General features: G+C 45.8%; 1 protein-coding gene across 1 annotated transcript; it reads left to right on the forward strand.

Annotated features, from left to right (window-relative positions):
* The first annotated feature begins 1,486 nt into the window (after nucleotides 1-1,486).
* On the forward strand, nucleotides 1,487-24,937 carry pkn1a (protein kinase N1a). Its single transcript, XM_068750573.1, has 23 exons — nucleotides 1,487-1,510; nucleotides 11,984-12,178; nucleotides 12,745-12,850; nucleotides 13,740-13,888; nucleotides 14,338-14,458; nucleotides 17,109-17,254; nucleotides 17,566-17,779; nucleotides 17,921-18,115; nucleotides 18,345-18,454; nucleotides 18,530-18,673; nucleotides 18,763-18,838; nucleotides 19,475-19,610; nucleotides 19,899-19,983; nucleotides 20,961-21,040; nucleotides 21,359-21,434; nucleotides 21,523-21,614; nucleotides 21,717-21,893; nucleotides 22,266-22,328; nucleotides 22,735-22,811; nucleotides 22,906-23,048; nucleotides 23,175-23,282; nucleotides 23,356-23,436; nucleotides 23,634-24,937. The coding sequence occupies exons 1-23, from the start codon at nucleotides 1,490-1,492 to the stop codon at nucleotides 23,835-23,837; spliced, it is 2,799 nt and encodes a 932-aa protein (XP_068606674.1). The 5' UTR covers nucleotides 1,487-1,489; the 3' UTR covers nucleotides 23,838-24,937.
* Nucleotides 24,938-25,152: the final 215 nt, after the last annotated feature.

Genomic DNA, 25,152 nt, shown 5'->3' on the forward strand with positions numbered 1-25,152 from the left:
AGTCCAGATGCGAGTATAATTTGTTCCTGGACCGAGCTCGTCACTCAAATTGCTTGTATGTCAAATACATTTTCCCCATATAAAATAACTGAACACAATTTAATCTGTTCCGGCCGTCTAAAAACATTCAAATCAACGCTCATAACAATGGAATTATTTTTTTCCAATTGCTATAGATACACACACACACACAATTATATAATAAATGATACACAGTATTACTGTAATATAAAATGAGGTTTTATTATGAGTTTTACCATTGAGACAGACGATAGCGCTAACAGCAGTGGGCAGTGCGAGGAGGAGGGAGAGGGTTGGGACGTAGATACTTTATACTGTAATCGTACCTTACGCGTACATAAACGTATACATACCATAATAGTTACGCCTTTGGAAGGCTTTGTGTTCTTGATAGCATCCTTCTGTTTGAGGATTGTACATATCAACGAAGTTCTCCACTCACCCTTGTCGTTCGCTTTCTTTGGACCCAAAACTTATTATAAAGAATTTAAGTGAGAGTAGAAAGTAATAATCATAATCATAATCATAATAATAATAATAATTATTATTATTAACAACTATATAGATTTCTGTTTTTCTCCATTCTGTGCTATAATTGCAAGTTGACAAGACAGTGACTGAAGATCTTAATGTTTTGTATTGACTTGTCATGGAATATCTTTCAATAAAAAAAATTAATAAAAAAAAGTGACCGAAGATCACGTGATATATCTGCGCGCGCCCCCGTTTCCAGACTTGGACCAATGAGCGTCGCGAGCGCGCATCAGCGCCTCGTAGCTTCTCCCCGTCGCTTCACTGTAGTTCGAGCCGACATGGCGGCTTCGCGCGTCCCGCGTGGAACGATAAAGAGAAGGGGCTTCTGTCGGCGTGTTTGACTTCATCCGGCGGGGGGGTTCTTTAAACGGACGGTCGAGCCTTCCATCGGCCCTGATTGACCGGCGGCTTGTTTTGGTGCGGCATGTGATACCGGACAGGAGACCGAGGCGTGTTCGTGTTTCACGGATGTCACCGGGGAGAGGAAGAGGAGGAAGAAGAGGAGGAAGAGGAGGCTTTCTTTTCATCTCGTTTCACTTTGTCCGTGGGGTGTGACTTTCTCATCGCTCGTGTTTCCACGGGACACGCAGGACGGACAGCTGCCGGTGGGATCCTGCTCGCCGGTGAATGAACATGCGCTCTGGAGATTAATGGTTTTTTGTTTGGATCTTCCGTCTTTGTGGTTTATTTATTTTTTTTGCCTTTTTTTTTAAACGTGCAGACACGATCCCTTTTTTTTTTTTTTTTGAAACGCTGAAGGGAGATTTGATTCAGGCGCGGCTCGGGAAGCCCACAATGCGGATCACCTCTTGACTGTCTTGTGTCAATAAAGTTGCGATCCTTCCCTAAATATCGTTTTTATATCTTTTTTTTTTTAACCTACATTTTTTGCTCAGTTCGTCTGTGAAACTACAAATGAACTGAAAACACAACGATGGCCAACGACTCGATACAAGTAAGTGGATCATGTTGGATTTCCTTCAGTCTCCTTTTAAGATGCAGTAATTTGTTTTTAATTTCTATTGACCTTTAACCCTTTGGCTCATGGCTGGTCTCCATCCCTTCCTGGTTGGAAGCTACAGTCAAAATAAAGTAAATAAAGAGTATTGAAATGAAATGAAAATGACACCGTCTCACCGAGATGAAATAATTTCTCTTCCAGAATGTCATCAGAAGCGTTTTAAGCAGTGCTGCCCGTGAACACAACGATGGGGGGGGGGGGGGGGGGGGACTATTCCTGTGTGGCCGGTCGGTGATCCACCCCCACCGGTTCGCTACAATGGAAGCTGATAGCGTGTGAATAATGTATGACTGGAAGGCTTCGCTTTGATGCGTAGAGCATCTATCTTCTCCTGGGTCGACCTCTAGCCCTGTTCCCTGCAGACGGCTCCATCCTCAGCATCCTTCTACCGATATCGTCCCCGTCTCTACTCTGGACATGTCCACATCATCAAAGTCTCTCTGACCTCGTCTCCAAAACGTCTAACCTTCACTGTCCCTCTTATTGTCTCGTTTCTAATCCCGTCCATCCTGGTCGCTCCCAAGGAGAACCTCAGCATCTTCATCTCCTCCACTTCTAGCTCCGCCTCCTGTCTTTTTCCCTCAGAGACATTGTCTCTAAGCCGTCCATCATGGCTGTCCTCACCACTGTCTTGTAGCTCTTTCCTTTCATCGTCGCTGATACTTTCCTCCTAGTCCTACCTTGTAAAAGCTTCACCCATTCCCGAGGTCTTTGCCGTTTAGCGTCTGATGCTTTAGTATTGTAGCATTGGGCTGTTCTTCCGCTGATATTTCAGTGCATGTCTTTGCTCATTTGAGATGCAGGTGTCGAGTTGCTCAGTTTAGGCCCGCAGGCGTCGTCATGCAGGTCGTTGTGTGTGCGTGTGTGTGTGCGTGTGTGCGTGCCTCGGCTGTTTGTTCTGCAGTCATGCATTCTCCATTTGCCTTTTAGGAGGTCAGTTAAAGTGGATGTGCTCAGAGTGAAACATGACGGGGTTTCAAAAGTGGGGATAAGATTGGACAACGCTGAGAGATTTCTGACAAGGAAGTGTGTGTGTGTGTGTGTGTGTGTGTGTGTGCACCTGTGCACCTGCTGATTGGTAGGCTTTCCACTATTGGCTCAGTGATGCATGTTCTCCATTTTGATTGTCAAAACCTGGCATCAGGATATGATCAGATTTACACAAGCCATAAAGGATGATTTTTGGTTTCTTCAGGTCTGAGCTAAAATAATCAACATAATTGTAATTAACTGTTTTGATAAGAAATATATGCTGCTGCTATTTTGCACTATTTTGGACCATTGCCTGTGATTCACACTCTCTTTGTGTATACATATCTAGTATATATATTGTTTCTTTAAGAGAGAGAATTTAGTTTTTGATTTGATTATGTTATGATGTGTGCATTAAGCCGTGGGCCTTCTCACGATTTTATTATGTTCGCATAATGATAATAAAGTATCTTGAATCTTGAATCTATATTGTTGTAATATTTCAACCAATTTTTCCATGAATCAACGAATAAAAGCTCTTCATGAACCTGCTGAACAGCTCAATGGATGTGATCTGATGTGCATCGACCGTGCTGTGAATCGATGAGACACAACCGACTGTTTTTTTATGCATGCTTTCCTAAACTTGAGTGTAAATGTTAACGTTTACACGTGCACACCGCTGACTCACAGAGAATGATTAGGAGTTCCCCTCCTAAGCCGGACTGTGACGTAACGACGGCGCTGTGTGCATTAAGTCGGCTTTTCTCTGCGCTGGCCTCTCATGTCGGCAGATGTAATCCACAATAATGCTGCAAGAAACAGTCATGCAGCCACAGATAACATCCCCATTCATTTTTAGCTCGGGCTCCTCAGTGTAATAAAGAACCATGTATTTCCAGTCATATGACGCTAGCTCTCACATGAATAACGCTGTTTTTATACTCCCAACTCGTGATCATGACTTCACTTTGGCTCTAATGACCGGAGGGGGTCTACGCCGTCTGGCCCTTGAAGAAAACATTTGTGAACTTTTGTTCGCATTGGGGCCGACAATTTGTTCTTCGCTGTCTTTGCGCTGCTGCAGCCGGGTCGCTGCTAAGGCTACGCTTGGGCCCGGCGGTGGTGCAGCAAGCATTGTGCTGATGATGAGGCTGTACAGCCGCAGCAGAACAATGGGTTGTATTGTGTCCCACCGGCAGCCCGGATTACATTCAGTTCAGTGCAAGTTCATTTTCCTCATCCTGGTTAGCTGCCCATCCTCATGTCGTTTGGCTTGAAGCCCCCTCGTGTGTCTTTTTTTAAAATGGGCTTGTGCTCCACCGGTTGGTTGCCGGTGACCGTTGCTCACAGGCAGATGTATCGTCATTGATTTTACATTTCTCCTCCTTTCTGTGCAAATATGGCCACAATTCTCACGACCTCATAACAGCATTCCATTATCAGATGGGACCCCTCCTCCTCCCTATAGGCGTTGCACACTGGCATGACATCATCTAGTGCGCTAACCAGTCACCAGCTTTCTGTGGGAGCACTGGAGAGGGACGGAAAATTCAGGAGGATGCGCAGGAACAAGTAGGTCAGGGAGGTCACCCCTGCACTGGCTTCCCATCCTAAATAAATAAATGGAATACACAGGATGAAATAGTGGGAACGGTGGGACCGCTCCCTGGCTGTAGTCATTTTAACAGAAGTAGTTCCTTACTTTGTGTCTCATGTGGGCCCAGACCCGGCATGTGAACACCAGCAGCCTTCCCCTCTGACATCCCTTGACCCCTCCCAGGCCACAAACATCGACCCCAGCCCCATCGCTCAGTGCTACTGTGCTGTCGAAGCGGACACTTTTTTTTTTTTTTTCTTAAGACAAGAGAATCTGACCAAAAAGGGTAAAGACTTGTTCAAGGCCAAGTTGCTCCTGGTAATAGCTCTAGACTTGAATTTTAATGAGCATGCACCTTGTTCAGTTTGCTTTCAAATACTAAAAATATTTTTTGTGTGGACATAAAACAAAAGGGAGCGTGAATTTATGAGGTTTTTTTTTTTTTACTTTTTGGAAATGTCATTTCTGTAAGGTTTGCCAGGACATAACGAAGAAACTGCAGTTTTTTGATTTATCGGGATGTCTGCATTTCATCCTGTATTTAAATTACCGCCTCCTCCCCTTCCACCATGTAATTGTACAGTGTTCTTATCTTTCTCCCTGCGTTACGGTGATTCAAGCAGAATGATTTCCCCCTACAGCAGGGGCTCCGCTGGTGAACAGTGCATGATAAAAGCACAACTGCTGGACTTAATGGGATGAACTAGGCATGGTTCCCTGGAGCTCGCAATTCAGCTAGAATTTCTAGGCAGTCAGAGGGATGCCTTTCAAAAAGAATTAAGCTCATTATCATTACATCACCATTATCAAGGTCACTAGACACAAGTCACTACTGATTTATCGTCTGTGTTTTTTAAATTTAATTACTTTACCGTTTACTTTACTTTAAACTATTTTATTTGAGCTCTGCGATGGTTATTTTGACACTCGCTTGCAAAGTTGCAGTGGATGCAAGGGGCTCAACACTTGCAGGGTTGGAGACTGGTTGCCAGGGTTAGTCTATGTGAATAACCCAGTCCTTTGTTCCCCAGGCTGCATCGTCCTTGCTGTCTGTTTTACCTTGGAAAGCCCCTGCTGGCTGGGATAGATGTAGCAAGAAGCAGCACAGAGGAGATTTACAAAAGGCAGAACGGTGGAGTTTCCCCAATGCTAGATTGGGCACACTAAAGAATTTTCTGTTGCTTTCAGAATTCTTTTTGGCCTGACCATGCAGGGTGACCGGCGGCAGGATGTGGTAACGTCAACTCTTATTGAAGAAAAGTTTTTACAAAAGACACTAAGTTAATATCCCTTCCCTTCATCTCTCGCCCACCCACGTCTTTTCGTCTTTTTGGGCGCCATGTTTCACCCCAAACGGTCAGCGGAAGGTTCTGCTTCTGCTTCACTCGGGGATCAGCTGTCTTTGTAAACTTCATAGGCTGCTGAGGCCGACTTTAAAGTCGTCCTTTGATTGCAACCTCCAAGCAGAGGATTTCACACTGAGGGAGAGGCCTACAGAGACCATTTCTAATTTCAAAAGTGGCTGCCGCCGCAGAGAGAAGTGGTTACGACAGTCCAAAAGTAGTCACCGGGGGCAACAACAGTCCTGGCCTTGCTGCTGTTCTTAAATGTTAGTAATTCTTTGGCTGCACAGCGATGATGAGCTTCACGTTTACACTGGCGGTCGTTAACGTGGCAAACAGCAGTGTCGAGGACGCTGCTAGCGCGAGAGGATTGGTCACGTAGCAGTATAGCATACTAATACCTTCCTTTGACTCCCGTGCTGCATAACTTCCATAAATAGGTTATGGAAGTTATTCATTTCTGCCCTCAAACAATCCCTCTCACTAGAACGGGCTGGAGATCACGTTACTCTGATAAAACGAGGCTGGGGAGTCCCAGTCGAAGCACTTTGACTTGTTTCATTCAGCATTTTACGTTCCGCCTCTTCTTGGAAGACATGAAGACGAGCCAACAGAAGCAAGCGGCTGTTTGAACAGGGGAAATTTCTGCTGTATGTTTGCGCAACTCTATTGATTATTCTTTCTGTATTTTTAAAGGTTATATTCAGAGTTTTTAGCTCCAGAGCCAGGTTTGTGGCGACTGTAACATTTTCTCAAGGCAAATGTGCACAGATTGATCATTATATTCAGCCACTGTTGGTCTACATATGTGGGTTTTGTGGCCTCCAGGCTCTTTGACCAATCCGTGTTTGTAAATGAGGTAATAAATTCCTCTTCCGCTTTTAGTTTGGGTCTTGGGAGCGGGTTGACTTCTCTGCAGCCGGAGCTCCCAGATTCCCTTCACTCATTTAACACTCAGTCGGTACGACGGCCGGCTTCGGAGGGTGTGCTGAACAAATAGATGCCGTGAGACAACAAGGAAGGCAGGTGTATCCTGGTGCATTACCTGGAGGCTACGCTGTTATAGCAACAGCTGGTAATAACAGAGTGAGGTCATAGTTCATCTCCTCCGTTAACCCGGATTGGGAGGGGCTTAAATAACTGCGTTTACACATCACCTTTTTTTTTGTGGGCGCTTTAATGGTGAACTCGGGATATTTAATTCAAGGTAGGCAAATAAGGTCATATTTTTTTTTAATGTAATTCGAGATTGGAAGCTTTAATCTAACCGTCACTCAAATCAATTCATAGTTATTGAGTCGGGAACAAACCCGACCCTTCATCCCCAAATACTTAATATAACCTGATTTAAAACCTTCCCAAAAGAAACCGATCGAGCAAGTCAAAGCTAAAAGATGTGGCATGTCAAGCTAGTCATGCAGCTGGTGGATCAGAATGTGGAGACGGCTTGTTTGTGTGGCGGAACTGGACTCTTCTCTCTCTCCTCCCTGATCCTCGTGCTCTTTCGGTGAAGGGAGTCCAACATTTCTTGACGGCACTGTAGCTTTTGGCTTTGTCTTTCCTGTAAACACCCACATTTATCTGAGGAAACAAAGCGGAATTCTTCCAGTAAGAACTTCCTTGTTCCCATCGACCACGTCTCGCTGCGGAAGTCATGTCTAATGTGCTTCCAGCTGTGACCACATAATGACTGCTGATGAATAAATCTCCTTTCTGTCAGTGTTGTAAATACACAGAGAGAAACAGACCTGCTGCACTGGTCTCTGCTGCCACACCCATCATGATGCATTTACACACACTGACGTTTTATTTACTTTATTTTTTTACATTTCACCCATCCCATCTGATTTGCAGTGTGACCCTCTTTTTTTTTTTTTTTTCCTCCCTCGGAGCTGAAAGATGTCCAGACGCATCGGTCAGGAACTTTAAAAAAAAATTGTCCAAAAAAAAATGGTCATCATATTTGGTCAAAAAACTAATTTAGGTGTTTTCGAGGTCGTTTGATTGTTCAGACCGGTAGCGCGTGCTAGCATTATGAACGGCTTTCACGTTCATCTGTTTCATGTGTGTGATGTGAGTCTGGCCTCCCAGCCTGCCATCGGAAGCTCTATCCATCAGCAGCCTCTGGCACGCCGCCCTTCCCTTTTCCACCACCTGCTCCTTTAGCATTTTTGGTTGCTGTCGCTCTCTCTCTGTCTTCTCTTTCTGAACTGAGCAAAGTTTGAATCCCCATTGAACAGAAATGCTGGAAACAATCACTGATGGAGGACAAAAACAGGTTGTCTTTAACACGACTTCTGTCTCAGGAATCAAAGTGGGTTTTTTTTTTTTTTTTTTGCTTTTTTGTTTTTCAGCTGATAAAAGTTCAAAATAAAAGGCAATGAAAAAAAATTGGGAGTTAAATTATTGAATTAAATATGAATTTGCAGATTTCTGGGTTGATTTTAGTTTTATGAATAAACATCGGACCAGACTCGTATGTAGTTTATATCTCTCTTACCGGTATTTGTACCTTTTGGCAGGAACACGGAAGCCTTTTACACCATCAGTGACGGGTTTTCCGGTCGGGGCTCGTGTCCCTCCAGTAGCATGAATGTTTTTAGTCCAAACAGTAAAATTGATGCCATATGACGCATTGTTTTGTGTCGTATCAGAGTAAAATGTTGCTTTATGTAATACTTGCATGCATGTCCGAACATCTGCCACGCGAATAATCCCAACTCGACTTTGGCTCCCTGGATGCATCCCTGTATCTCATGAAAAGTGTTCTATAAATGCAAGTTTGTGGTTAGTGTTAGCATACTAAGCTAAACCATTGAGCTTTGTAAACGAGACGCACGATAAACATGATTCTAGCTAATCCCGTATTAGCACGGTGCTGCTCTGCGCTTCTTTGGCTTCACGGTCGATTCCTCGTCTTGTTTCTGAAACGCTCGTATTTCTGAAGATGGAGAGATTTCCGCTGATCGAGCCTCCTGTAAATGAGATCGGTCTCGTCTCGGGACGGTACATGTTGGTGCGACGGGCGGTGCAGTGAAACGCTTCCAGGCGCAGTGCTTCCATCTCTTCTCTTCTCCGGTTGGATGGTGTCATCGCTGCGGCTTCCCAGGAATGCCTCCAGATGTTTTTCTTTATATGGCTCAGCCAAACACACACACACACACACACACACACACACAGTCTCTTGGGCACACTTCCTGTCTTGTGCAGAAAAAGACGGCATGTTGTTTTGACTGCAGGTGGAAATGTCTCCAACCTCTGACCTCACATTCTTAAACAGATCTAATATGCAGTAAATCAGCTGTTCAGACCTGTTTCCTTGCTTTAGAGTGTTTGCGCACGCACACACACACACACCCACACACCAATAGCGCAGTCGTCCGTGCAGCCTTGCAAACTCATCTAGGCAGCTATTACAGACCTGTCAGAGCAATTATCCACACACAGGCTGCTTTCACACACACACACACACACACACACACACACCAAAACACCTCGTGTGTTTTTTGATTTACCGTGTGCCGGAAAGACTTGTGTAGTTTCAGTTCCTGATCTGGAGATGTACAAATACACTTGCAGGTAAACATGTTGTGGGGTACGAGTGCGTCTCTGTTTCATGCCCCAGAAACGTTTGCCTTCATTGTCGATCACATCGTTCTTAGACTTGTCATGAGAAGATGAGAGGCAGAAGTGTATGAGCTGAACAGTGGTTGGAAGGCGTCTGCTGGCCTACTGATGGTAAGCTTTCGGGTTCCTGAATTGTTCTAATATATATATATATATATATATATACACAGTGTGTGTATATATACATACTGCCTTCATGTGGTATTTCCAGCATGAGCTTCAATCAGCAGAAGCACATTGAAATGCACGTGATTGGACACGGGTGGGTATGTGTTTCATGTTCTGGTAATTATAGATGCAATCTTCCAGATCATTCTGTGTGACTTTTTTTTTTTGGGGGGGGGGGGGGGGCATTGCTTACTTTCTGTGGGCTAAACCACCACCACCACCACCACCCGTCTCTCGCATAACAAAATGTGGTGAAAAAGTCTTTTTATTTCGACACAAAGGACTCTGTCAGACCGTGATGACTTGATGAGCACTCGGCACAGCTGGAGTTGTGATGTAGTTCCTGATTCGTTGTTGATTCTCTGTCCCATTTCAACCTCCTTCCATTTTTCTCTGCTTATTTGTCTGTTCTGTCTGCTTCAACCTCGTGACCCTCGGTCTCTCTCTCTCTCTCTCTCTCTCTCCTCCCTCTCTTCCTGTCCCCCATGCTGCGCTCTTTATTAGCATCATCTGCCCCCCCCCCCCCCCCCCCCCCCCCCCTCTTTCAACCCTTGGCTAACTCCTTCTCTCCGTCCTATTTATGAGTGTGACTTGAAAAAACTGGCTTTCGCCAAAAAAATGTTGTTGTTTTTTGTCAGTCTCATCTGGAATCGTCTGGCTGATGATCATACTTTTTTTGTTTTCTGTGTTGCTGCACCGTTGGCGACCGATATGCAGCAGTTATTTCCTTTTTGCCTCTGTCTGTGACGCTATCTGTCGACTCGCTCGCTGTCGTATTGACGGGAAGAGGAAATGTTTTCCCCCTGCAGCGTCGTCTGTCTCGTACAGTGACACAAACTGGCTTGTGTGGTCGTGGAAGAGGGAATTGTTTGCGAGTTACAGTAGATCCGTCGCAGCAGCTCCTCGTAGACAAGTTTCTGTTTACTCTTCATGCTTTTGTGTGTTTAGTAAGAGAAGCTTCGGCAGGTTTTATGCAAAAACTACTTTCAGAAATTCTGATGTGTTCATTTAGAATTTAATTTTATGAATTCTTTTATAATAATGCCTTCCAGCCATGATCTAAGCGTGTATTAAAAATGGCATATTGTCTTCTCCAGTGCGGTTCTGGTGTCGAGTCGGATTAAATATGGCACGATGAGAAAGCATTTTAGATTCTCTCGAGCAGATCAGGAAGAAGGTAGAAGAAGACCTGGTGCTACTCGCACACTCTGACTGCATCAGCCACTTTAGTGCCGTTATCTCCTGAATTAGCGCCTCATTACTTCCCTGGACGCCGCCGCTGATCATTCCTCCCCTGGCTGGTTCACTAATGAGCTGCACAAGATGACTCATTCATTCCTGCTACCTGCTGCCATTACACTGACTCCACGACTGTGGGCTGAAGCTAAACGGCCTGTCCTGCCCTCCCCTTCGCCTTAACTGCGTCTTTGACGAGGCGTTTCAAGATCTGCAAGTTCCACCACATGCAGTAAAGATTGATTATCCATAATTTGTTATTATAAATCTCTAATTCAGAGGTGTGTGTGTGTGTGTGTGCGTGTGCGCGCTTGGTGCGACCTTTCAGAGCCGAAAACGACTTTGTTCTTCAGTCGACATCTTTCTTTTTCTCTGCTTTATATCCCCATCTTTTGAAAGTAATATTTGATGTGTGACATCATGCAAAGTCGCTTAGATTATGGGCTGTATAACCTTTGCATTGTCTACTCCGACCCCCCCCCCCCCCCCCCATGCTGATCATAGATAGATGTTCCAGTATTTTCACACAAGGATGCAACTGCTCAGAGTTTCTATAGGAGGAAGGAGACTCACCACTGGGGGGGTTGTTGTTGTCTTACTCCCTGGCTTCAGTCCAATACTTGGAATTCCTAGTTTCCACCCTTCAGATGATATCTCTGACCCAAATGAGAGCTAGAAAAAAAAAAACACCCAAATCTATTGGAGTCAGATCTGAAGAGGGCGTATTAGTAGCTGTGGTGGGCTTGATGTCGCATCACTGAGGAGTGATTTATGAAAACACTGAGCCGGAGCGTGTTTTTGATCCACAGAGTCCTCCTTGTCTCAGTTCACCGACAGCCGAAAAACCTCAGAGGAAACAGGAAAGGCCTGAGCAGCTTGGTGTCGGGACGGATATCCTCTTCAGGAGGCGCCCCCCCCCCCCCTCCCTCATTTAACTCTCCCTCTCTTTATCTCTTTTGTTCCTCCCATGTTCAGTGCTGCATTAACGATTTGGCCAAGCTTAGGGAGCGTACCATCGATTTCTGTTCCTCCAGCTTTTCTTAAAGGGGAGTCGTCACATCTAAGTGAAATATGTGTTGGCATGGCGATGAGGAAGGCCAGGACAGCTCAGAGGTGAAATGCTATTTGCTTGATTTGTGTTTTCCTGTAATAATGGCCGCGATTGCTCCTTCTCTCTCCCGCTGATCGTGTGTCAGCAAATTGTTGATCAGCTGGAAGTGAATATTTCTTAAGGCAAGGAGATGAGTTTGTATGTTGATGTTTTTCAGTTAGACAAGGGTGTGTTCCTGAGAAAAGGCTGGAAGAGGACAATGGCCATCAGATTCACTTGGGTGTTTGTGATTAGTGTTCAGTTCTTACCCCTTTGACATGCAAGTCTTGCATTACCTTTTTATCCCGTGTCCTTCACATCCCTTTTCTTTCCCCGTCCTCCCTCTCTCCCGTCCGTGTTCGCTTGTGCAGAGCGACCCGGGTGAGCTGTCGGTTCTGGAGCAGCTTGGGCTGGATCAGAATTCTGACTTCTCTGACTCGAGTGTACAGCAGCTTCTGGACGAGCAGCGTGAAAGGATTCGCAGGGAGATCCGCAAGGAGCTGAAAATCAAGGAGGGCGCTGAGAACCTACGCAGGGCAACAACGGACAAGAGGAATGCTCAGCAGGTCGGCCACCTTTACACTCCTGAAACGCTTCAGCCACCCCTTGTTGTTTCGCTCATTTGATCCCGGTTATTACACGCCATATACAGATAACTTATATAGAGAGTTGAGATGGGTTTCCAGTGGGTGATAGATAATCGAATTATGTTTGCAGATGATCTTGTGGTCTGCAGTGAGAGAATTTAGAGAGGCGGAGGTCTGCTTTAGAAAAGGGAGGAATGAAGAAGGTAAATGAGAAGGTCCCAGGGGGAATAGTGAAGTTACGAGGAATGTTTTATGCAGACTATCGGAAGTATCGGCCTTTAAAGCCAAGTCTGGTTGTCCAGTTACGAGTCGATATGGGAGCCGAACAATCGGCACCAGATTACCTAATGCCATTAAAATCACCTTCCTCTGGTTTCAACAAGTTATTAGATCATTTACATTATCTTGTACTTGCTTAATAGACATGATTCAATCTTGAAGGATAAATGTTAATCGGTCGACCGCTGCTCATGAGATGCTCCGTTTCACACGAGGTCGCAGCGTTTTCTCTCTTTTTAACCGTGACCTTTTGCCCCCCCCCCCAGGTGGACAGCCAGTTACGATCGTCGAACCGCAGGCTGGACAACCTCCACGCTCAGCTGCAAGAACTGGACGCCCACATTGTGGTGAAGGGAGGAGAGGAGAACAAGGGTATGTACCGGTAATCTGGGGAAAGCTGTTGTCACACTTAAGTTTGTTGTTTTAAAGAGCAAAACAGATGTGTAATCTGATTTCCAGCACAAAACAAAAAACAACAACCACACAATTATTTATTAGTCCTGTGTGGGGAAATTCTTTTTTCACTTTGTATACACACATACAGGACTTGTGCATGCACACACACACACACACACACACAAATAGTGCCTCTAAGCATGCAAATTAAGTGAGAGATGCCGCATCAAGCCACGTAGCGGCGCCCAGGGAGACTCTTGTGGGTTATTGCAATGCTTCTAAAGTGTGTGCAACGATCCAGTTACATCATTCATGAATGAAATATTCCTGTGAGCATTTCTGCATGAATATTTGTGAAGATATATTTTCATTGTGCATTTCTTTATCCGGAATTGTAGTCATCTTTCCTTTGTTCACTAAACTGTTCTGGGACCCCCCCCCCCCCCCCCCCTCTCTCCGTTTTGACTCTGCATCTGGGAACGCTCTGTTTCAAGAGCTGTCTGAACGACCAGATGACCGTTGCTCCTTTAGCTCCTAACGAAACTGCACACACGAGCTCACACTGGAGCGTGCAACTACATTTCCCTCCAGATGTAGTTGCCATTGTGTGTTTTGTGAAGTGGAAAAAGGACTGACGCCAACTTCCTGCAAAACCTGTTGCTGCTCACTTCTACCAAACTCGCCTGTCATTTGAACCCCAGTGATAGTTATCAGCTCTCCTCGGTTATCGACCCTTTACATCCTGCTGTAGAAAGAGTGCAACATTATTATGATTATTATGATTGGACGGTAAATGAAACCCCCCCCCGACAGCATTTAGGATTCAGAGTGCACCGGATTAACCCTCATCTTCTTCCTTCCACAGATGAGTGTCCTCAGTCTCCCGGGGCTGACTGTCGCACCTCGGCTCACCGGCAACGGATCGCTGCCCTGGAGAGGCAGCTCAACATTGAGCTAAAAGTCAAACAGGGGGTTGAAAACATGATCCCCGTCTACTCCAATGGATCTACCAAGGTACACACACACACACACACATACAGGAAGGGGTAATGTGGCCAGCAATGGCTCAGTCGGTTGGGACTTGGGTGACCGGAGGGTCACCGGTTCAAGTCCCGGGCCCAGACAAGGGGCCAGTCTTTCTGACTACAGAGCGCCTTCAAACTATTCCCGCTCTGCATGTTAAGGGGCCCCTACATATGTGCATACGTGTGGATTGTTTGTAGGGGCCCACGATAAGGTGTAAATGGAATTGCATTTCATTGTGTGTGTTTGTGCTGAGGTTTTATTGGCATGCAAAGAATAAGAATAAAGTTTTTTTTATGGAAACACATTTTATAGATTGTTGTTCATATAACACGTCGTCCTCCTGTCTGACAATGATCACAAAGGATTGAAGATGACTCTTCTACGTTACTTACCTCCCCGCTTCTTTGTTGCTTTGCTCCCATCTCTGCTCCGACCAGGATAAGAAGATGCTGCAGACGGCACAGCAGATGCTGCAGGACAACAAGACCAAAATTGACATAATCCGCATGCAAATCCGCAAAGCTGTGCAGGCCACCGAACACAATGACGACACGCAGGGTACGTTTTAATTGTTGGGAATGAGCGGAATACGTTCAAGCAAAACACACGTGTGGTTTCCAGCAATAGATTAGCAGATGTTACGTCCTTTAGTGGCTGCTGTTATTCAAATATTGTCTCTAATAATTGGTTTATTTGGCTGCACTGTGAAATCGCATGAAATATCGGCGCTAATGGATTTAAGTTTACGTAATCAGGCTGACGTGGACAGTTTCAGTCCCATCAGGCCCGGACCATTGCTGTCCCGTGTTGACTGTCTCTAGTCCGTTTGCAAATTTACCAGAAAAGTCTCGTCTAGTTGATTCAATAGATTTCTGGTTGTTTGATGAATACACAGTAACTGGCAAATTTCCCTCACAAATAGCACCGACCCTTGACCTCTTCAGACATGACTAGAGGAAGGCTTCACTGTGGATTGTTGTAGCAACAACATGGCCGTCCCAGTGTCGAGCGCTTACCTTTTGTGCGTCGGCCCTTTTATGGTCAGAAGTATCCCGTCTTCTTATGTTTTACTGTGGTCCCAGCATAAAGCTGACTCCTTCCACATCTGGTGAGCCGCTGTAGGGACGCTGCTCTAATTTACACAGGTGGTGAACATTGGGCTTCTTCAGAAGCCGATAAAACCCGTTTATAATCCTGAATTTGACCTACGTTTGTCTAGATTTCTTTTTTTTTTAAATCTTTGGGCAGTTTAGAAATCGGTGTATGAAACGAAACTCGATTTGGAGCTGGACTCGCTACCTTGTAACCGTGTGGACATTTTCTATGCACAAAAACCTAATGACACATTAAAGGTTAAGGGTAACCCCCCGCCCAAAAAAAAAGGCCGGGAAGTGAACGGCCACTTGATGGATGATTGAAGGGCCTTTTGAAGGTTGTCCGTCACGTTGATGTGAAACCCCTGCTGGGTGTTTCGTGGCCTGAGAGTTTCTCTCTCTACTGTAATGTGATTAAAACATAGCATTATCTATGTTAAAGGCCAGCCTGAACCGCTTTCAGAGCAACATGAAATAGTTGCAGAACCCCGTGGGTAAATTAATCCTGCAATGCTTTTTATGGCTTCGGGCCAATCCTCCTCCTCACCTCTGTCTGAAGGCTTACTTTAGCAGCGACTGGCGTGCAGCAGCACACCCAGGACGTGCACTGCAGCACTGCGATGAAGACCCTCCTCCGTGCAAGCTTTCTTTATTTGCACTGATGCGTTTTTAGAGCAAGGTCGGGGGAAATGAGAAGATGCGTCTGCTGTAAGGCTGACGTGTGTCAGGAGCGCAAAGCGTAACCATGAGCTCTGACAAACGTCGGTACACCCAACGCGTTATTTCATTTGTCTTCTTCCCTCCCTTGATCTATGTTGGGTACCGTAGTCCTTCTCTTCCATCCCCGGCACACAGAGACGTGGGTAGCGTGTCTACTGTACACACACAGACAGTCTCCAGGCACCACACCCGGTGGAGAGGTCATCCAGCAGGGTCCGGGCTCCAGGCAGAACACCTTATTAGGAGATAAAAGCAGCCGCATCCATTTCCACCCCTACCTCCCTCTCTCCCTTTCATTCTCACCATGTCTCATGCAGCATTTTATTTTTTTTAGACGTCAGTAAAGTCATTATTAAACACTCCACTGTGTCCATTTTCCCTTTCTCCTCCCTAACCTGATATTTGAAAGTCAAATCCACCTCTTTTCGGATGCTATTGAGCTCATTGTGTTTCTCCCTTTCTATGTTCTCATTCGGGTTGCTCACTGTGAGCCGCCAATACCAACCCATTAAGCTTAACCACTTAGCTGTAATTGTGCTTCTCTGAGGCTGACCCCAGGTCTGTTTTACCAAGAGAGGATACGTTGTAGCTGCCGCTGCTGCTGCTTGGTTTTGCCATTTGGGATGTGAAACAAGTCAACTTGTCTCTGAGTGGTATTTTGCAGTGATTCAGTCTCATCAGTAAGATTATTTTATAGTTGTACAGATTTTCCATCTATTATCTTTCTTTACTGTATTCTTAGTGTAGATGAATTTAAAGCAGACCTAATTTATTAAACATTTATAATTTAATTTAATTTATATTTTACTCCGCCAGATTTATCCACACTATGCTCAAATAAAAAAAGGTTTCTTTTAAAGTAACAAAGGCCAAAGGTTTGTTTTTTAATATTATTACAGTATCATTTTCACTCTATTTTTTTGGAATTGTTAGTGTTGTGACTGATTTAATCTTCCAATTCTCTCTTTATTATCTAATTAGTCTTAGCTGTACTCCTGGAAATATTAGAATGCAGCCTAATAATTACTAAAATCCTATTAAATGCTCTTGACGAGTATTTGAAACCACATTATTTTGCTTTTCTCTGTCTACTTCTAAAGATGAATTCACAGTCATGTTTGTTACTCAGAGACGGCTCACCTTCCTCCAGGTACTGTTGCTGTTAACTCTGACTCTTGACATGCATTAAGGCATGCATTAAGGCCTTAATCTATGCTGGGGCAGGGGGGCTTGTCTGAACTCTGGGCATTCAACCTGCCAGAATCGTGCCCGCGGAGCGTTGCAGATGTGCTGACGGCAGCACTTCCTGATGTTCTTGCAGCATTAGCTTTCTTGTGACTGTGTGTGTGTCTGCTGCCTGTGCTGATTCAGCAAATGTCATTTGTCCGCTGCAGCTAACCAAGACCTCTGTGGGGTTGAGCTCCGTATTGAAGAGCTGAGGCATCACTACAGGGTGGAACACGCTGTCGCCGAGGGAGCCAAAAATGTTCTCAGGCTCTTGGGAGCCAGCAAAGTCCAGGACAAGAAAGCCCTGTCTGAGGTTCGGCTGGAGACGCGCGCGCACACACACACACACACACACACACACACACACACACACACACACACACCACACACACCCTTGCATGCTGAGCCAGGCCGTGTTGTTTTAGTCCATTCTGCACTTTTCACACACGTTGATATTGAAATATTTTCCAGAGGAGATCCAGTTTAATTCGACATCACATTTTAGATCAGTGTAATGTAAAGTAATACTTTATATACTTTATATCAACCTAACAATGTGAGCAGAACCCCCGCCCCCCCCCTCCCATGGCTGTAAATGACGCCGGCTCTGTCTGTCCTCCATAGGCACAGTCCCGTCTGAGCGAAGCGTCTCAGAGGTTGGATCTTCTGAGGGACTCTCTGGACCAGCGTCTTGCAGAGCTGCCGGAGGACCACCCCAAGGCCAGCGTCATCAAAGAAGAGCTCGTCCTGGCCTCCTCGCCTGCCTTCAGCTCTCGCCACGGCGCCCCCTACCTCCACAACCAGTACAGCACCCTGAACAAACCCTCACCTCTCACTGGTATGTTAAACAACAAATCCCAAAGCTGGTCCACACACCGTTGTCGCAAAGTGTTCTTGAACGCGGGCGCTTGATCTGCGCACCAAGTGGAACCTCGGCGCGTCCCTTTATCTGGCACCTGGCTTATTTCCCTGCGTTCAGGTAGCTTACAGGTGCAGCTGCTGGGCTGTGGGGGGTTGTTGGAGGTCGTTCCAGGTCGCAGTAAAGGGACAGCTGTCATGCTTCCGTGCTACAGTCCCGGCGACACCAGGTCCTTCATGAGGGGCAGCAAGGGGCTCTACGGACGAAGCGGCTCGGTCAGCGGGAAGACGCCCAGCAAGACGGACGAGCTCTCCTGTAAGTGTGTGTGCGTGAGTGTGTGTGCGCGCGTTTGTGGAAATGTTGGGTGGTATTTATTTTATTTATGTTTAGGATGATTGTGCTCCGAGTCAAATTAAAAGCAGCTTACTTGTTTGTTTTGTCTTTTTTTTTCAGTCCTACTTTCTGCCGTATTGTGCTTGTAATTTGTAGAATTGTTGTCACTGTAGTGAAATCTGCATAGAAATGTTCCGTCGTTTTCTCCCAGCTGAGGTGAGTGCAGTGCTGAAGCTGGATAACGCCGTGGTTGGCCAGACGGCTTGGAGGACTGTGGGAGAGCAGGCTTGGGACCAGACCTTCACCGTGGAGCTAGAAAGGGTCGGTACAGACACGAATATGGAACCAAGAGCGTGTTGAAGCATCCTTAAACGGCTGCTGGCGTGTTTTCTTTAGTCCAGGGAGCTGGAGATCGCCGTCTACTGGAAGGACTACAGGTCGTTGTGCGCTCTCAAGTATGTGAAGCTGGAAGACTTCCTGGACAACCAGAAACACCGAGTCCAGCTGGAGCTGGAGCCGCAGGGCCTGCTGCTGGCCGAGGTGCGTACCGGGGCCCATCCGCCTGAGTGGAATGTCTGTTAATAAAATGTGAGCGTCTTGTTTTCATGCGTTATGTGCGTGCTTTCCAGGTGACCTTCTTCAACCCGGTCATTGAGAGAGCTCCTCGCCTCCAGAGGCAGAAGAAGATCTTTTCTAAGCAACAAGGTGACGGAGCAAAGGAAACGCAGAGACGGCAGATGATCTGTGCTGTTTATGCAGACTAACTTTTGAACGCAACACACGGGCCTCCTCAGCGAAGTCGTGGTGCGATTTTCATTTAGACTATAGCTCCACCTAGTGGTGAAGAAAATAGTCTTTTTTGGTACGTTGATTGTTTGTGGGTTTGCATGGATTATGCAGACACTACTGGATGAGTCTTTACAAAGATTGGTCTATTGATCGATGCAGGATTTACTTATTTTTTTAACTAGAATTTGTGTCGTTCAGATTGTTCAGTCTTTATGGACGTCCATGCATGCCGGAGATTCTATTGTAATTCCCTCAAAGCAGTGACCATGACTTTGGAACCAAAATAAATCTTGTTGCTGCCATGATCCTGCAATGCGTAAGCATTTTATAAAAAATCTGGATTTGGATGATCCCTTCTGCTCCAAAAAGTCACTCCTTAACATTTAGAGCGATCTTGCCAACAGATAATCATATCAGTGTTTCCAAAAGCCCATAATCTCCTGGGCGGAGGTAGTTTAAAAACTCTTTCTATAGGTGTAAGGGCTTGACGGCGATCTGCATTGCGAGACCTGTAGCAGTGACGGCTTGCGTTTTGCGTGCACGTCTCTTTAGGCAAGGCGTTCCTGCGGGCGCGTCAGATGAACGTGGATATCGGAACGTGGGTGAGGCTGCTCAGAAACGCCATCCCCACCGTCAACAATTCAGGAACCTACAGTCCCAATGAGCAAAGCCTGTCGTTCAACTCTGGGTGAGACACATGCACAGCCATGCCACTAATACACAAACCTCATAGACGCACGCACGCACACACACACACACACACACGCCACACGACCGTCCAGGGGAAGCACGCTGCATCTCCATGCGGTGTGGCGCTGTCCGTTTCGCTGCTGCATTCCTTGAACCTTTTCCCCCCGTGTTTCAAAGTGTAAAGCATCTGATGCTTTCTCAGCCCCCCCCTCGCTCTGTCAACCCTTTTGTCTGCCCTACATCATTGTCTTTGGTGTGTTTGTTTGTGTCTGTGTGGCCTTTTCAGGGAGGTCTCAGTGGAGAAGCTGAGTCTGGACAGCGACTCTCCAATAAGAGGCGATTACAAGAGAGACGCGGACACACACACCCCGGTGAGGGCTTGTAAAATCCATTTCGGCATCAGCGGGGTGAAGGTTGCTCTCGCTCTGACCGTCTCAAGCTGTTATCTGCAAGGAGCGTCGTTACACAGTCGAATGGGGGATAAATCTGCCCCCACAAGGTTGAGCTGCAGGATATATTTCTAAAGGGAATCCTGAGATTTGCTCTCACACTGGTGCCCCTGGTCTCGCTGCATTCGAGTGATGATGATGATGACGATGAATATATTAGATAGAATGTTATATCAGTGGTATCGTTTTTGCCACTTTTATTCCTTGACGATGGATTGTTGATGTATTGTCACTGACGTTTGTCCATCCAACAATTCCAGATCCAACCCTCCCCCACACGCGTGCTCCACATATCGAGGCTGACGCGGGTTTGATTCCATTTAAAAACACCAATATAAACTGTATGAAATCTAATCAGATCGATGTATTCATACAACCTAATAACACAAATTTCTACAGTCTTTATAGATCCTTTAATTCCTTTATTCAAATAAGTTAATGAGTATAGTCAGTTTTGATAATCGGATTCTTCACCTCAGCCACTGTTAATGCAGCTAATCCTAAATGTCAAAGATTTCTTTAAAACTATACAACAACCACTTTTTGATCATAAAATGGGCAATTGAAATGAGTGCAATTAGATTAGTTTTATTTATATTCCAAACTTTGCAGGGCCATTGTGAATCCACAATTGTAAGGATTGATTATAGATGCATTATATTATACATCTATTGATGAGCGCAACTCTTTTGTGATTTGAATGGATCACCGTGCACTCGCTCACAAAACCCAAGCACCACTGAACATGGCTTTTGGTTAGATTCCAGATACAGATCAGGGACGGAGTGAGACTGTCTCGCATCTAAACTGCTCTTGTCCCGCCCGCATTCCTTGTCTTCATCTTCCTGAAAGTCTGCGTCTTCTCCTTTTTCATCTTTCCTTCACATGTCCCCTGTCAGGACCGACTGCCAGTCATTGAGCCCTTCTCCCCCCCAGACCTCACCCCCGAGTGCCCCGTCCAAACCCTATCTGTTAACAGGTACACACAAACTCCACCCTGATGCATTTAAAATATATATATATATATATATATATAATGTTTCTGATATTGTCCGCTTCCATTTTTCCGTATATTCCGAGTTTGACAATGGGCCCTTTTCTCTGAAGACATTTTAACACATAGAAGGTGAATGAATTGGAACCTTTAGTATGGCTGAATTCCATTTAGCTGCTTCACTTTAAGGCTCCTTCTCGCCGTCGTATTAAAATACTTGAAGAGAAAAGAGTCATGACTGTTTGTTTTTTTTAATGATAATTTCTGGTTTTCCGGTCCCTTCTGACTGTCTTGTCTCAACAGTAAGCAGAGAAAAGGTCCTCTGTCTCTCCAGGACTTCAGGCTGATCGCCGTGTTGGGTAGGGGACACTTTGGAAAGGTACACACGCTGCTCACTGTCTGAAGTCAAGTCTGTCCTCAGTGCAGTGTCCAGAGTGAAATGTGTTTCTGCGTTTTTCTGTCTGCAGGTGTTGCTGTCAGAATTCAAGAAGACGGGCAAGATGTACGCCATCAAAGCCCTGAAGAAAGGCGATATAATCGCTCGGGACGAGGTGGACAGGTGCGTGCCGATGTGCCGACTGCCAGGCGTGTGCCTTAGAACATGCGTGTTTGCTGTGTGCTGCCCCCCCCCACACACCCTTTTCATTTCCTTCTCCTGCAGCCTAATGTGCGAGAAGCGCATCTTTGAGGTTGTGAACATGTGGCACCACCCCTTCCTGGTCAACCTGCTGGCGTGCTTCCAGACGCCGGAGCATGTGTGCTTTGTCATGGAGTACACGGCGGGAGGTGACCTGATGATGCACATCCACACGGACGTCTTCACAGAACCTCGAGCCACGTGCGTAAAGTCTGTCTGGGCGGGTTTGACACGAGACAAAAAAAGCTTGTTTTCATGGTCTTTTCTTTGGTGGGGGCGCTTCTGAAGCGTGAGATGTTTAAATTTTAAAGTACACTTAGTAACTTCCACTTTCTTTTAATTAAATGCACATTTTCCGTAAGCAATGGTTGTTTGAGGAAGGAATACAACCAATACAGCAGCTAATAATACTTTTTTTATTTCAAAGCTCATTTTAGTGTTTACCTGATCAAAACACAGAGGCTACAACTGTGACCTCTAACTAATGTGGTGTGTTGCATGTTCGGTTGCATTCATGTTGTATGGATGTTCCTTTTTTTTGGGAGGTGGGTTATAATGTTTGTTCCTCGTCAGGTTTTACGCTGCGTGTGTCGTTCTCGGGCTTCAGTTCCTCCATGACCACAAGATTGTATACAGGTGAGTCCCAGTCGAACCTGCTTCTTCACGCGTCTGTCGGGTTGTAATAAAGGCTTTATATATTATTCATGCACTAAGAAACCGAATAAAAAAAAACAAACATCCATGTAAGAAAGTCTTTAGTACAAGGTGGGGGGGGTTCAATAATAGTATTTTATTTATAACCGTGAGCTTTTTTTGCTGGAAAATGGGTTTAGCTGTTCAAGTCTCTCAGAAACAGAATTAAATCACATTTCATACGTCTATTTTCAGGATCCTAAATTACTTGGGTTATTTTTTTTAGATGTATTTGAACTTGGATATTTGTAATGTGCGTCTATCCACACCTCGTCAATAACCACCGGCTGGAATTCGGTGAAGCCCATTAGCAAACGTCATGTCTGCCATGCCTCATATCACCTTCCAGAGACCTCAAGCTGGACAACCTGCTGCTAGACACCGATGGTTATGTGAAGATAGCCGACTTTGGTCTGTGTAAAGAAGGTAAATACCGACATAGCCGTCTCCCCGCCGCACCGAGTCGCCTCGACGCTTTCAGCCGCGGCTATTTCTGTTGCTGCGCCTCTCCTCCGTGCAGGGATGGGCTTCGGGGACCGAACGAGCACGTTCTGCGGGACTCCAGAGTTTTTGGCCCCGGAGGTCCTAACGGATACTTCCTACACCCGGGCAGTCGACTGGTGGGGGCTGGGCGTCCTCATCTATGAAATGCTGGTCGGAGAGGTAAGAGCTTAAATGCCACACACGTTTGTGTCGGCACACGCACAGAGGATGAGATTTCAGAGCTTAAACTGATGTTTAATCTCTATCGAGGATTATTATTACAAAGGTTTTTTTTTTTTTTTGTAGTCTCCATTCCCAGGGGATGATGAAGAGGAGGTGTTTGACAGCATTGTGAATGATGAAGTTCGCTATCCACGCTTCTTGTCCACTGAGGCTATTGGAATCATGAGAAGGGTAAGAAGACACGTACCCCCCCCCCCCCCCCCTTTGATGATTCTTCTCAACAATGTTTGCCTGTCATAAACAGCTGCTGAGGAGGAACCCAGACAGAAGACTGGGCTCTGGAGAGAAGGATGCAGAGGAGGTGAAGAAGCAGCCCTTCTTCAGAGTGAGTGCTTCCCTGTTTCACTGCAGGATTGCCCCCCCCCCCCCCCCCCTCCCTCCCTGCAACGGTTGGAACGGCTCTGCTGTCCAACGAGCACAGAGCGTCTCCATGTTGCTGTCCAGGCCTTGATTTCCCCGTTTAAATGTAAAAGCTGATTCCGATCCTGCACATTTGTAAATACTTTCTCCTCTTCTGTGCAGAATGTGGACTGGGAGGCGTTGCTGCACCGGAGGGTGACCCCTCCCTTTGTCCCCTCCATTGGTGGAAAGGAAGACGTGAGCAACTTCGACGAGGAATTCACTGCTGAAGTGCCGACGCTCACGCTTCCACGTGAGCCTCGGGTGCTCTCCCGTAAAGACCAGGACAGCTTCCGGGACTTTGACTACGTCTCTGACCTCTGCTAGTGGGCTGAGGGGGGGCATCTCTGCTGACTGTCCACCATTGATTACACTGTGAATGAATGTGGAGACACCCAACGGCAGCGGATCCGTGTTCCAGCTGAATTTTAAAGGTCAACAGCGGTGAAAATAAAAGCTGGAACGGATTCCTGAGGGGGTGAACAAAGGAACAACAGACACTACCCCCCCCCCCCCCCCCTCTCTCTCTCTCTTTTCAGTGTCCAACACACCAATGACTTGTGTAAATGTTAGCCTTTTAAATGTCTCCCCCCATCATGGCGTGTCTGTGGCGTCCCCTGAGCAGCTCTGAGTGGACGAACCCGCCTCCTCTTCACGCTGTTGACGCTTTGGGGCTGACTCGATACCAATGCCTTACATTTCTACTTTTAATTGATCCACAGAAAAGCATTTTGTGGGCTTTTTATATATATATATAAAAAAAAAACAGGTTTGTTTGTGAGAGTGGATACAGTGACGTGTATTTGTACTCACAGGTGGGGGGGCTTTTACAAAATACTTTTAAAAAATGTGTTGTGCTTGGATTATGATATGAGAGAAATACCTGAATCAATACCCACTACATACTTTATTTTTTATTGGTTAATCTGGATATTGATAAGGAAGGATGTATCTGATGCATGCTCACAGCCACTGACGTAAAACTTCGTTCAGCCGGTTTTCCTTCTTCATACTGGAAAACTGAATACCAAGATTTAGTCGGGATGAATTAAGACTATTATAATCTGACTTTAAACAAATCCTTGCTGTTGTTCCTGTATTCTTAATAAGTGTTAGAAACCATGGTCGATGGAGAGTTTGATTTCCATCAAGTTGTTTTTTTTTCCAACTGAAATCCGATCGATATATTCAGGGTTTAGGACAATCTTAGTGGCTTCACAAGCAAAATCAAACCTCCACGTTAGAGCTAATTCGATCCAGGCCATCGGGTTCTCTGCGTAGTATGTCCGAAGCTAAATGATCCATATCTTTGGAGGGTTCGAGGTAAACGCAGTGATACGGTTTGTAAAATTTGCCTTGGAATTTTGTTTTGGAGTTTTATGATGTGTGGATTTTACTTGCCTTGTGTATGACAATACAAAACCTTGTGCGGCTGTGAAATGACTTGTTGTATAAATGAAGCCTCGAGAGAATGCTTGTCGCCCACACGCTCCCGTATCCATGCAGAAACTGGCAGACAAGAGTCTTCATCTTCATCTTCCGGCTTGTCCCGTCTGGCGCCGCCACAGAAAATCAACCTTCTAGTCGATTGCGTGCTTAATTCTGGCAAAGTTTTACACCGGATGCCATTCCTGCTGCAAAC

The sequence above is a fragment of the Brachionichthys hirsutus genome, chromosome 17 (assembly GCF_040956055.1).
Source record: "Brachionichthys hirsutus isolate HB-005 chromosome 17, CSIRO-AGI_Bhir_v1, whole genome shotgun sequence".
In the NCBI taxonomy this organism is placed as follows: domain Eukaryota; kingdom Metazoa; phylum Chordata; class Actinopteri; order Lophiiformes; family Brachionichthyidae; genus Brachionichthys; species Brachionichthys hirsutus.

Coding starts and splice junctions, on each gene's coding strand:
- pkn1a (XM_068750573.1), top strand. CDS start 1,490: ATGGCCAACGACTCGATACAA. Junction 1,511..11,983: donor TGGCCAACGACTCGATACAA/GTAAGTGGATCA, acceptor TCGCTTGTGCAG/AGCGACCCGGGTGAGCTGTC. Junction 17,255..17,565: donor ACAAGAAAGCCCTGTCTGAG/GTTCGGCTGGAG, acceptor TGTCCTCCATAG/GCACAGTCCCGTCTGAGCGA.